The sequence below is a fragment of the Oncorhynchus nerka genome, unplaced genomic scaffold, assembly GCF_034236695.1.
Source record: "Oncorhynchus nerka isolate Pitt River unplaced genomic scaffold, Oner_Uvic_2.0 unplaced_scaffold_1309, whole genome shotgun sequence".
Taxonomy (NCBI): domain Eukaryota; kingdom Metazoa; phylum Chordata; class Actinopteri; order Salmoniformes; family Salmonidae; genus Oncorhynchus; species Oncorhynchus nerka.
Genome location: NW_027040036.1, coordinates 76920 through 90742, shown reverse-complemented (window position 1 = coordinate 90742; position 13823 = coordinate 76920). Strand labels below are relative to the sequence as shown.

The following is a 13823-nucleotide window of genomic DNA, read 5'->3' as shown; positions in this document are numbered from 1 at the left end:
AGACATCATTACCCCTATAGACCAGACAGAGACATCATTACCCCTATAGACATCATTACCCCTATAGACCAGATAGAGACATCATTACCCCTATAGACATAGACATCATTACCCCTATATTACCCCTATAGATCAGATAGACATCATTACCCCAATAGACATCATTACCCCTATAGACATCATTACCCCTATAGACCAGATAGAGACATCATTACCCCTATATAGATATCAGACCAGATTCATTACCCCTATAGACCAGATAGACCAGATAGAGACATCATTACCCCTATAGACCAGATAGACATCATTACCCCAATAGACACCATTACCCCTCATAGACCAGATAGACATCATTACCCCTATAGACATCATTACCCCTATAGACCAGATAGAGACATCATTACCCCTATAGATAAGATAGACATCATTACCCTATAGACATCATTACCCCTATAGATCAGATAGAGACATCATTACCCCTATAGTGATCATTACCCCTATAGATCAGATAGAGACATCATTACCCCTATAGACATCATTACCCCTATAGACCAGACAGAGACATCATTACCCCTATAGACCAGATAGAGGACATCATTACCCCTATAGACCAGATAGAGACATCATTACCCCTATAGACATCATTACCCCTATAGACATCATTATAGAGACATCATAACCCCTATAGACCCGTGATCATTACCCCTATAGATCAGATAGAGACATCATTACCCCTATAGACCAGACAGAGACATCATTACCCCTATAGACATCATTACCCCTATAGACCAGATAGAGGCATCATTACCCCTATAGACCAGATAGAGACATCATTACCCCTATAGACCAGATAGAGACATCATTACCCCTAGAGACATCATTGCCCCTATATACATCATTACCCCTATAGACCAGATAGAGACATCATTACCCCTATAGGTCAGATATAGACATCATTACCCCTATAGACATCATTACCACTATAGATCAGATAGAGACATTATTACCGCTTTAGACATCATTACCCCTATCGACATCATTACCCCTATAGATCAGACAGAGACATCATTACCCCTATAGATCAGACAGAGACATCAATACCCATTTAGACCAGATAGAGACATCATTACCCCTATAGACATCATTACCCCTATAGATCAGATAGAGACATCATTACCCCTATAAACATCATTACCCCTATAGACCAGATAGAGACATCATTACCCCTATAGATCAGATAGAGACATCATTACCCCTATAGATCAGATAGAGATATCATTACCCCTATAGGTCAGATATAGCCATCATTACCCCTATAGACAGCATTACCCCTATAGACATCATTACCCCTATAGACCAGATAGAGACATCATTACCCCAATAGACATCATTACCCCTATACACCAGATAGAGACATCATTACCCCTATAGATCAGATAGAGACATCATTACCCCTATAGACCATATAGAGACATCATTACCCCTATAGACCAGATAGAGACATCATTACCCCTATAGACATCATTACCCCTATAGACCAGACAGAGACATCATTACCCCTATAGACATCATTACCCCTAAAGACATCATTACCCCTATAGACATCATTACCCCTATAGATCAGATAGACATCATTACCCCAATAGACATCATTACCCCTATAGACCAGATAGAGACATCATTACCCCTATAGATATCATTGCCCCTATAGACCAGATAGAGACATCATTACCCCTATAGACCAGATAGAGACATCATTACCCCAATAGACACCATTACCCCTATAGACCAGATAGAGACATCATTACCCCTATAGACATCATTACCCCTATAGACCAGATAGAGACATCATTACCCCTATAGATAAGATAGAGACATCATTACCCCTATAGACATCATTACCGCTATAGATCAGATAGAGACATCATAACCCCTATAGTGATCATTACCCCTATAGATCAGATAGAGACATCATTACCCCTATAGACATCATTACCCCTATAGACCAGACAGAGACATCATTACCCCTATAGACATCATTACCCCTATAGACCAGATAGAGGCATCATTACCCCTATAGACCAGATAGAGACATCATTACCCCTATAGACATCATTACCCCTATAGATCAGATAGAGACATCATAACCCCTATAGTGATCATTACCCCTATAGATCAGATAGAGACATCATTACCCCTATAGACATCATTACCCCTATAGACCAGACAGAAGACATCATTACCCCTATGACATCATTACCCTATAGACCAGATAGAGGCATCATTACCCCTCTAGACTCTAGACCAGATAGAGACATCATTACCCCTATAGACCAGATAGAGACATCATTACCCCTAGAGACATCCCCTTGCCCCTATATACATCATTACCCCTATAGACCAGATAGAGACATCATTACCCCTATAGGTCAGATATAGACATCATCATTACCCATCTTACCCCCTTACCTAGATCAGATAGAGACATCATTACCCTATAGATCCATCATTACCCCTATCTCAGATAGAGACATCATTACCCCCTAGGTCAGATATAGACATCATTACATTTTACATTTTCCATTTAAGTCATTTTAGCAGACGCTCTTATCCAGAGCGACTTACAAATTGGTGCTTTCACCTTATGACATCCAGTGGAACAGCCACTTTACAATAGTGCATCTAAATCTTTTAAGGGGGAGGGGGTGAGAGGGATTACTTTATCCTATCCTAGGTATTCCTTAAAGAGGTGGGGTTTCAGGTGTCTCCGGAAGGTGGTGATTGACTCCGCTGTCCTGGCGGTCGTGAGGAGTTTGTTCCACCATTGGGGGGCCAGAGCAGCGAACAGTTTTGACTGGGCTGAGCGGGAACTGTACTTCCTCCTATCAGTGGTAGGGAGGCGAGCAGGCCAGAGGTGGATGAACGCAGTGCCCTTGTTTGGGTGTAGGGCCTGATCAGAGCCTGGAGGTACTGAGGTGCCCTTCCCCTCACAGCTCCGTCTGCAAGCACCATGGTCTTGTAGCGGATGCGAGCTTCATCACTGGAAGCCAGTGGAGGGAGCGGAGGAGCGGGAGTGACGTGAGAGAACTTGGGAAGGTTGAACACCAGACGGGCTGCGGCGTTCTGGATGAGTTGTAGGGGTTTTAATGGCACAGGCAGGGAGCCCAGCCAACAGCGAAGTTGCAGTAATCCAGACGGGAGATGACAAGTGCCTGGATTAGGACCTGCGCCGCTTCCTGTGTGAGGCAGGGTCGTACTCTGCGGATGTTGTAGAGCATGAACCTACAGGAACGGGCCACCGCCTTGATGTTAGTTGATGTTACCCCTATAGACATCATTACCACTATAGATCAGATAGAGACATTATTACCGCTTTAGACATCATTACCCCTATCGACATCATTACCCCTATAGATCAGACAGAGACATCATTACCCCTATAGATCAGACAGAGACATCAATACCCCTTTAGACCAGATAGAGACATCATTACCCCTATAGACATCATTACCCCTATAGATCAGATAGAGACATCATTACCCCTATAAACATCATTACCCCTATAGACCAGATAGAGACATCATTACCCCTATAGATCAGATAGAGACATCATTACCCCTATAGATCAGATAGAGATATCATTACCCCTATAGGTCAGATATAGCCATCATTACCCCTATAGACATCATTACCCCTATAGACATCATTACCCCTATAGACCAGATAGAGACATCATTACCCCAATAGACATCATTACCCCTATACACCAGATAGAGACATCATTACCCCTATAGATCAGATAGAGACATCATTACCCCTATAGACCATATAGAGACATCATTACCCCTATAGACCAGATAGAGACATCATTACCCCAATAGACATCATTACCCCTATAGACCAGATAGAGACATCATTACCCCAATAGACATCATTACCTCTATAGATCAGATAGAGCCATCATTACCCCTATAGACATCATTACCCCTATAGATCAGATAGAGACATCATTACCCCTATAGGCATCATGATAATCTGATCAATCTGTTTCTTCCTGTTGAAGGGAGCTGATGTTGATGGTACAGAGGAACCAGTCGGTCCTTTTCATTCGGGTAGAATTAATAATACAGACCAGATCTGATCTCAGAGGATAAACACGGGAAAGAGTTAAAAACACCCGTTACCCAAGTGTCCATTACGGTGAAGACACTGAGCCCACAGAGAGTCACTGAGCCCACAGAGAGTCACTGAGCCCACAGAGAGTCCAGCTGACCAGGAGAGACACTGAGCCCACAGAGAGTCCAGCTGAGGGAGACAGGATGTTACGGAGAGACACTGAGCCCACAGAGGGACACTGAGCCCACAGAGAGTCCAGCTGACCAGGGAGACAGGATGTTACAGAGAGACACTGAGCCCACAGAGAGTCCAGCTGACCAGGGAGACAGGATGTTACGGAGAGACACTGAGCCCACAGAGAGTCCAGCTGACCAGGGAGACAGGATGTTACGGAGAGACACTGAGCCCACAGAGAGTCCAGCTGACAAGGGAGACAGGATGTTACGGAGAGACACTGAGCCCACAGAGAGACACTGAGCCCACAGAGAGTCCAGCTGACCAGGGAGACAGGATGTTACGGAGAGACACTGAGCCCACAGAGAGTCCAGCTGACCAGGGAGACAGGATGTTACGGAGAGACACTGAGCCCACAGAGAGTCCAGCTGACCAGGGAGACAGGATGTTACGGAGAGACACTGAGCCCACAGAGAGTCCAGCTGACAAGGGAGACAGGATGTTACGGAGGACACTGGATGCCCACAGAGAGACACTGAGCCCACAGAGAGTCCAGCTGACCAGGGAGACAGGATGTTACGGAGAGACACTGAGCCCACAGAGAGTCCAGCTGACCAGGGAGACAGGATGTTACGGAGAGACACTGAGCCCACAGAGTCCAGCTGACAAGGGAGACAGGATGTTACGGAGAGACACTGAGCCCACAGAGAGTCAGCTGACCAGGGAGACAGGATGTTACCAGGGAGTCACTGAGCCCACAGAGAGACACTGAGCCCACAGAGTCCAGCTGACCAGGGAGACAGGATGTTACGGAGAGACACTGAGCCCACAGAGAGACCAGCTGACCAGGGAGACAGGATGTTACGGAGAGACACTGAGCCCACAGAGAGACACTGAGCCCACAGAGAGTCCAGCTGACCAGGGAGACAGGATGTTACGGAGAGACACTGAGCCCACAGAGAGTACAGCTGACCAGGGAGACAGGATGTTACGGAGAGACACTGAGCCCACAGAGAGTCCAGCTGACCAGGGAGACAGGATGTTACGGAGAGACACTGAGCCCACAGAGAGACACTGAGCCCACAGAGAGACACTGGTTACGGAAACCTCTTCAGCAGGACAACAGCTCAGCAGGCTCCGTGTGTGTGTGTGTGTGTGTGTGTGTGTGTGTGTGTGTGTGTGTGTGTGTGTGTGTGTGTGTGTGTGTGTGTGTGTGTGGAGAGGAGAATGAAGAGCCTTCCCTCCATATGGAGAGCAGGTCGGCGGGTCGTAACCATAACAACCCCCTAGCGACAGGACCGTTGTGTGAATCCCTCTCTCTCTGTTGTGCCATAACATCTGATTCACACGTTGGAATGACATATGGTGCTGTACATTACCCTGTACACACACACACACACACACACACACACACACACACACACACACACACACACACACACACTGACACACACACACACAGCACACCAGGGACACAGTGGTTCTCTCTCCCTCACACAGACCCACAGACAGACAGACAGACAGACAGACAGACAGACAGACAGACAGACAGACAGACAGACAGACAGACCCACAGAGAGACACTGACCCTCACCAGTCCAGAAGACAGACAGACAGACCCACAGAGAGACAGACAGACAGACAGACAGACAGACAGACCCACAGACAGACAGACAGACAGACAGACAGACAGACAGTGTGACTCCTCTCACCATATGTAACAGATGTAACCTATTATAGTATGTGAATACTACAGACAATACTTACTGGGGAGGGGTGTGTGTGTGTGTGTGTGTGCTTACTGTGCAGGGTGTGTGTGAGCTTGTCCCTACAGCGGACGTTGACATCTTCCTTGTGGGAACAGTCATGTCTAAGCCACTCCCTCCTGCTGCACAGTGATAGGCTAGGCTCCTTCCCCGTACAGCTCACATCGTCCAATAGGATGGGGCCTGACCCCGCCGGAAACTGCCCACCTGGGCCGACCTCTGACCCCTCAGGAGGAAGAGACTCCCCTGATCTAGAGAGAGAACACACACACACACACCTTTAGATTTCAGTAAATACTGTGTGTGTGTGTCCCTCACACAGTGTACAGATCTCTCTCTCCTCACCTGTACCCCAGCTGTCCACAGACCACCTGTGTGTTGGAGTCAGTCCATCCATCGTCACACACAGTCCCCCACTGACCTCTATAGAACACCTCCAGCCTGCCCTCACTGCTCCCACCAGACAACCGCACTGAACCATCTGGAGGGGGGCGGAGAGAGAGATGGAGAGAGAGGAGAGAGAGAGGGATGGAGAGAGAGATGGAGAGGGAGAGGGATGGAGAGAGAGGGATGGAGAGAGAGATGGAGAGGGAGAGGGATGGAGAGAGAGGGATGGAGAGAGAGAGGGATGGAGAGAGAGAGATGGAGAGAGAGATGGAGAGAGAGAGAGATGGAGATAGGGATGGAGAGAGAGAGGAGAGACAGAGGTGAGTGTGGATGGAGAGACAGTGTGTAGTGTGTAACCAGTGTGTAGTGTGTAGTGTGTGTACCAGTGAGGAGGGGTCCAGTGTGTGTGTGTGCCCCTGTGTAGTGTGTGTGTACCAGTGAGAGGGGTCCAGGTGACCCCTGTGTAGTGTGTGTACCAGTGAGAGGGGTACTGGAGACCCTGTGTGTGTGTGTGTACCAGTGAGAGGGGTGGAGACCCCTGTGTAGTGTGTGTACCAGTGAGAGGGGTGTGATACCCTGTGTGTGTGTGTACCAGTGAGAGCTTACTGGGTACAGGAGACCCCTGTGTGTGTGTGTGAGAGGGTACAGGAGACCCCTGTGTAGTGTGTGTACCAGTGAGAGGGGTAATGGAGGCCCCTGTATGTGTGTGTACCAGTGAGAGGGGTACAGAGACACCCTGTGTAGTGTGTACCACTGTGAGGGTGTGTGTGTAGTGTTGTACCAGTGAGAGGGGACAGGAGACCCCTGTGTAGTGTGTACCAGTGAGAGGGGAGCAGAGACCCCTGTGTAGTGTGTGTACCAGTGAGAGGGGTACTGGAGACCCCTGTGCAGTGTGTGTACCAGTGAGAGGGGTACAGGAGACCCCCTGTGTAGTGTGTGACCAGTGAGAGGGAAACTGAGACCCTGTGCAGTGTGTGTACCAGTGAGAGGGTACTGGAGACCCCCTGTGCAGTGTGTGTACCAGTGAGAGGGGTACAGGAGACCCCTGTGTAGTGTGTGTACCAGTGAGAGGGTACTGGAGACGCCTGTATGTGTGTGTCCAGTGAGAGGGGTACAGGATACCCCTGTGTAGTGTGTACCAGTGAGAGGGGCACAGGAGACCCCTGTGTGTGTGTACCAGTGAGAGGAGTACTGGAGACCCCTGTGCAGTGTGTGTACCAGTGAGAGGGGTACAGGAGACCCCCTGTGTAGTGTGTGTACCAGTGAGAGGGTACAGGAGACCACTGTGAGTGTGTGTACCAGTGAGAGGGGACAGCAGACCCCTGTGTAGTGTGTGGACCAGTGAGAGGGATGGAGGAGACCCTGTGAGTGTGTGACCAGTGAGAGGGGTAGGGAGACCCTGTGTAGTGTGACCAGTGAGAGGGGATGGAGACCCCTGGGTGTGTACCAGTGAGAGGGGGTACAGAGACCCCTGTGTAGTGTGTGTACCATTGAGAGGGGTACAGGAGACCCTGTGTGTGTGTGTACCAGTGAGAGGGGTACAGGAGACCCTGTGTAGTGTGTACCAGTGAGAGGGTACTGTGAGACCCCTGTGTAGTGTGTACCAGTGAGAGGGGTACAGTGAGACCCCTGTGTGTGTGTACCAGTGAGAGGGGTACAGGAGACCCTGTGTAGTGTGTACCAGTGAGAGGGGTACAGGAGACCCCTGTGTAGTGTGTGTACCAGTGAGAGGGTACTGGAGACCCCTGTGTAGTGTGTGTACCAGTGAGAGGGGTACTGGAGACCCCAGTGTAGTGTGTGTACCAGTGAGAGGGGTACAGAGACCCCTGTGTAGTGTGTACCACTGAGAGGGGAGCAGAGACCCCTGTGTAGTGTGTGTACCAGTGAGAGGGGTACAGAGACCCCTGTGTAGTGTGTACCAGTGAGAGGGGAGCAGAGACCCCTGTGTAGTGTGTGTACCAGTGAGAGGGGTACTGGAGACCCCTGTGCAGTGTGTGTACCAGTGAGAGGGGTACAGGAGACCCCCTGTGTAGTGTGTGTACCAGTGAGAGGGGTACTGGAGACCCCTGTGCAGTGTGTGTACCAGTGAGAGGGGTACTGGAGACCCCTGTGCAGTGTGTGTACCAGTGAGAGGGGTACAGGAGACCCCCTGTGTAGTGTGTGTACCAGTGAGAGGGGTACTGGAGACCCCTGTATAGTGTGTGTACCAGTGAGAGGGGTACAGTAGACCCCTGTGTAGTGTGTACCAGTGAGAGGGGTACAGGAGACCCCTGTGTAGTGTGTACCAGTGAGAGGGGTACAGAAGACCCCTGTGTAGTGTGTACCAGTGAGAGGGGTACAGCGACCCCTGTGTAGTGTGTGTACCAGTGAGAGGGGTACAGGAGACCCCTGTGTAGTGTGTGTACCAGTGAGAGGGGTACAGATACCCCTGTATAGTGTGTGTACCAGTGAGAGGGGTACAGGAGACCCCTGTGTAATGTGTACCAGTGAGAGGGGTACAGGAGACCCCTGTGTAGTGTGTGTACCAGTGAGAGGGGTAATGGAGGCCCCTGTATAGTGTGTGTACCAGTGAGAGGGGTACAGAGACACCCTGTGTAGTGTGTACCACTGAGAGGGGAGCAGAGACCCCTGTGTAGTGTGTGTACCAGTGAGAGGGGTACAGGAGACCCCTGTGTAGTGTGTACCAGTGAGAGGGGAGCAGAGACCCCTGTGTAGTGTGTGTACCAGTGAGAGGGGTACTGGAGACCCCTGTGCAGTGTGTGTACCAGTGAGAGGGGTACAGGAGACCCCCTGTGTAGTGTGTGTACCAGTGAGAGGGGTACTGGAGACCCCTGTGCAGTGTGTGTACCAGTGAGAGGGGTACTGGAGACCCCTGTGCAGTGTGTGTACCAGTGAGAGGGGTACAGGAGACCCCCTGTGTAGTGTGTGTAACAGTGAGAGGGGTACTGGAGACGCCTGTATAGTGTGTGTACCAGTGAGAGGGGTACAGGAGACCCCTGTGTAGTGTGTGTACCAGTGAGAGGGGTACAGGAGACCCCTGTGTAGTGTGTACCAGTGAGAGGAGTACTGGAGACCCCTGTGCAGTGTGTGTACCAGTGAGAGGGGTACAGGAGACCCCCTGTGTAGTGTGTGTACCAGTGAGAGGGGTACAGGAGACCACTGTGTAGTGTGTGTACCAGTGAGAGGGGTACAGCAGACCCCTGTGTAGTGTGTGTACCAGTGAGAGGGGTACAGTAGACCCCTGTGTAGTGTGTGTACCAGTGAGAGGGGTACAGGAGACCCCTGTGTAGTGTGTACCAGTGAGAGGGGTACTGGAGACCCCTGTGCCGTGTGTACCAGTGAGAGGGGTACAGCAGACCCCTGTGTAGTGTGTGTACCATTGAGAGGGGTACAGGAGACCCCTGTGTAGTGTGTGTACCAGTGAGAGGGGTACAGGAGACCCCTGTGTAGTGTGTACCAGTGAGAGGGGTACAGAAGACCCCTGTGTAGTGTGTACCAGTGAGAGGGGTACAGGAGACCCCTGTGTAGTGTGTACCAGTGAGAGGGGTACAGGCCCCTGTGTAGTGTGTACCAGTGAGAGGGGTACAGCAGACCCCTGTGTAGTGTGTGTACCAGTGAGAGGGGTACAGGAGACCCCTGTGTAGTGTGTGTACCAGTGAGAGGGGTACTGGAGACCCCAGTGTAGTGTGTGTACCAGTGAGAGGGGTACAAAGACCCCTGTGTAGTGTGTACCACTGAGAGGGGAGCAGAGACCCCTGTGTAGTGTGTGTACCAGTGAGAGGGGTACAGAGACCCCTGTGTAGTGTGTACCAGTGAGAGGGGAGCAGAGACCCCTGTGTAGTGTGTGTACCAGTGAGAGGGGTACTGGAGACCCCTGTGCAGTGTGTGTACCAGTGAGAGGGGTACAGGAGACCCCCTGTGTAGTGTGTGTACCAGTGAGAGGGGTACTGGAGACCCCTGTGCAGTGTGTGTACCAGTGAGAGGGGTACTGGAGACCCCTGTGCAGTGTGTGTACCAGTGAGAGGGGTACAGGAGACCCCCTGTGTAGTGTGTGTACCAGTGAGAGGGGTACTGGAGACCCCTGTATAGTGTGTGTACCAGTGAGAGGGGTACAGTAGACCCCTGTGTAGTGTGTACCAGTGAGAGGGGTACAGGAGACCCCTGTGTAGTGTGTACCAGTGAGAGGGGTACAGAGGAACCCTGTGTAGTGTGTACCAGTGAGAGGGGTAAATTAGCGAATATCCTGTGTAGTGTGTGTACCAGTGAGAGGGGTACAGGAGACCCCTGTGTAGTGTGTACCAGTGAGAGGGGTACTGGAGACCCCTGTGTAGTGTGTACCAGTGAGAGGGGTACAGAAGACCCCTGTGTAGTGTGTGTACCAGTGAGAGGGGTACAGAAGACCCCTGTGTAGTGTGTGTACCAGTGAGAGGGGTACAGTAGAACCCCTGTGCAGTGTGTACCAGTGAGAGGGGTACAGGAGACCCCTGTGTAGTGTGTGTACCAGTGAGAGGGGTACAGGAGACCCCTGTGTAGTGTGCACCAGTGAGAGGGGAGCAGAGACCCCTGTGTAGTGTGTGTACCAGTGAGAGGGGAACAGGAGACCCCTGTGTAGTGTGTGTACCAGTGAGAGGGGCACAGAGACCCCTGTGTAGTGTGTACCAGTGAGAGGGGAACAGGAGACCCTTGTGTAGTGTGTACCAGTGAGAGGGGTACAGAGACCCCTGTGTAGTGTGTACCAGTGAGAGGGGTACAGGAGACCCCTGTGTAGTGTGTAGTGTGTACCAGTGAGAGGGGTACAGGAGACCCCTGTGTAGTGTGTGTACCAGTGAGAGGGGTACTGGAGACCCCTGTGTAGTGTGTGTACCAGTGAGAGGGGTACTGGAGACCCCTGTGCAGTGTGTGTACCAGTGAGAGGGGTACAGGAGACCCCCATGTGTGTACCAGTGAGGGGGTACTGGAGACCCCCATGCAGTGTGTGAACCAGTGAGAGGGGTCCTGGAGACCCCAGTGCAGTGTGTGTACCAGTGAGAGGGGTACAGGAGACCCCCTGTGTAGTGTGGTCCCAGTGAGAGGGGTACTGGAGACCCCTGTATAGTGTGTGTACCAGTGAGAGGGGTACAGTAGACCCTGGTAGTGTGTACCAGTGAGAGGGGTACAGGAGACCCACCATGTAGTGTGTACCAGTGAGAGGGGTACAGAAGACCCCTGTGTAGTGTGTACCAGTGAGAGGGGTACAGCGACCCCTGTGTAGTGTGTGTACCAGTGAGAGGGGTACAGGAGACCCCTGTGTAGTGTGTACCAGTGAGAGGGGTACTGGAGACCCCTGTGTAGTGTGTACCAGTGAGAGGGGTACAGCAGACCCCTGTGTAGTGTGTGTACCAGTGAGAGGGGTACAGGAGACCCCTGTGTAGTGTGTGTACCAGTGAGAGGGGTACAGTAGAACCCCTGTGCAGTGTGTACCAGTGAGAGGGGTACAGGAGACCCCTGTGTAGTGTGTGTACCAGTGAGAGGGGTACAGAAGACCCCTGTGTAGTGTGCACCAGTGAGAGGGGAGCAGAGACCCCTGTGTAGTGTGTGTACCAGTGAGAGGGGAACAGGAGACCCCTGTGTAGTGTGTGTACCAGTGAGAGGGGCACAGAGACCCCTGTGTAGTGTGTACCAGTGAGAGGGGAACCCCTGTGTAGTGTGTACCAGTGAGAGGGGAACAGGAGACCCTTGTGTAGTGTGTACCAGTGAGAGGGGTACAGAGACCCCTGTGTAGTGTGTACCAGTGAGAGGGGTACAGGAGACCCCTGTGTAGTGTGTGTACCAGTGAGAGGGGTACAGAGACCCCTGTGTAGTGTGTGTACCAGTGAGAGGGGTACAGGAGACCCCTGCGTCTTCAGAGTGGAGACAGTTGTGTTCTCCCCAGGCAGATTTAGGACACTGTTCCAGGGTCAGCTCGTTCCCCGTGCAGCGCACCTCATCCAGCCACACCCTGCCTGACCCCGCACCGAAATACGCCTGACCCCACGCTCGTGCTACACCCCTGGAGAGAGAGAAGGGAGAGAGAGAGAGAGAGAGAGAGAGAGAGAGAGAGAGACAGAGAGAGAGACAGAGAGAGAAAGGGGGAGGGGAGAGAAGGGGGAGAGAGAAAAGTGGGGAGAGAAAGAGAGAGAGAGAGTGGGAGAGAGAGAAGCGGGAGAGAGAAAAGTGGGGAGAGAGAAAAGTGGGGAGAGAGAGAGTAGGGGGAGAGAAAGAGAGAGAGAAGGAGGGAGAGAGAAAAGTGGGGAGAGAAAGAGAAGGGGGAGAGAGAGGAGTAGGGGGAGAGAAAAGTGGGGAGAGAGAGAGAAGGGGAGAGAAAAGAGAGAGAGAGAAGGGGGAGAGAGAGAGAAGGGGGAGAGAGAAAAGTGGGGGAGAGAGAAAAGTGTGCAGAGAGAGAGAAGGGGGAGAGAGAGAAGGGGGAGAGAGAGAGAAGGGGGAGAGAGAAAAGTGGGGAGAGAAAGAGAGAAGGGGGAGAGACACATTCAAGTCAAACACATAAATAGTCCTACACGCCTTCTTCATGAAAATGAATAAATATTTTTTTTATGATTTGACATGATTTCTAGACCTACAACAAAGTCCACAACAAAAACTAAATTAAAATAATATCTGACTTTTAGCTCCTTTCATCCAAAACGATTACATTGTGAATATTTTCCAATGAACCCTGTAGTGACTCCACCATCCTGTAGTGGACCCATCATCCTGTAGTGAACCCACCATCCTGGCCCCAGTGGGTATTGAACCCACCATCCTGGCCCCAGTGGGTATTGAACCCACCATCCTGTAGTGAACCCACCATCCTGTAGTGAACCCACCATCCTGTAGTGAACCCACCATCCTGTAGTGAACCCACCATCCTGTAGTGAACCACCATCCTGTAGTGAACCACCATCCTGTAGTGAACCACCATCCTGTAGTGAACCCACCATCCTGGCCCCAGCGGGTATTGAACCCACCATCCTGTAGTGAACCCACCATCCTGGCCCCAGCGGGTATTGAACCCACCATCCTGTAGTGACTCCACCATCCTGGTCCCAGTGGGTATTGAACCCACCATCCTGTAGTGACTCCACCATCCTGGCCCCAGTGGGTATTGAACCCACCATCCTGTAGTGAACCCACCATCCTGGCCCCATCCTGGGTAGTGAACCCACCATCCTGTAGTGAACCCACCATCCTGGCCCCAGTGGGTATTGAACCCACCATCCTGTAGTGAACCCACCATCCTGGCCCCAGTGGGTATTGAACCCACCATCCTGTAGTGAACCCACCATCCTGGCCCCAGCGGGTATTGAACCCACCATCCTGGCCCCAGCGGGTGAACCCACCATCCTGGCCCCACCATCCTGGCCC

General features: G+C 51.4%; 1 protein-coding gene across 1 annotated transcript in view; it reads right to left on the bottom strand.

Annotated features, from left to right (window-relative positions):
* The window catches only part of LOC135568950 (neurotrypsin-like), a 74365-nt gene that overhangs the window by 29476 nt on the left and 31066 nt on the right, over window positions 1–13823 (bottom strand). Inside the window, exons 5-8 of the mRNA XM_065015725.1 lie at window positions 12293–12471; window positions 6402–6537; window positions 6093–6307; window positions 4724–4772 (exon numbers count right to left, since the gene is read on the bottom strand). Coding sequence (XP_064871797.1) covers window positions 4724–4772; window positions 6093–6307; window positions 6402–6537; window positions 12293–12471 — 579 coding nt within the window. The remainder of the gene's footprint in view (window positions 1–4723; window positions 4773–6092; window positions 6308–6401; window positions 6538–12292; window positions 12472–13823) is intronic.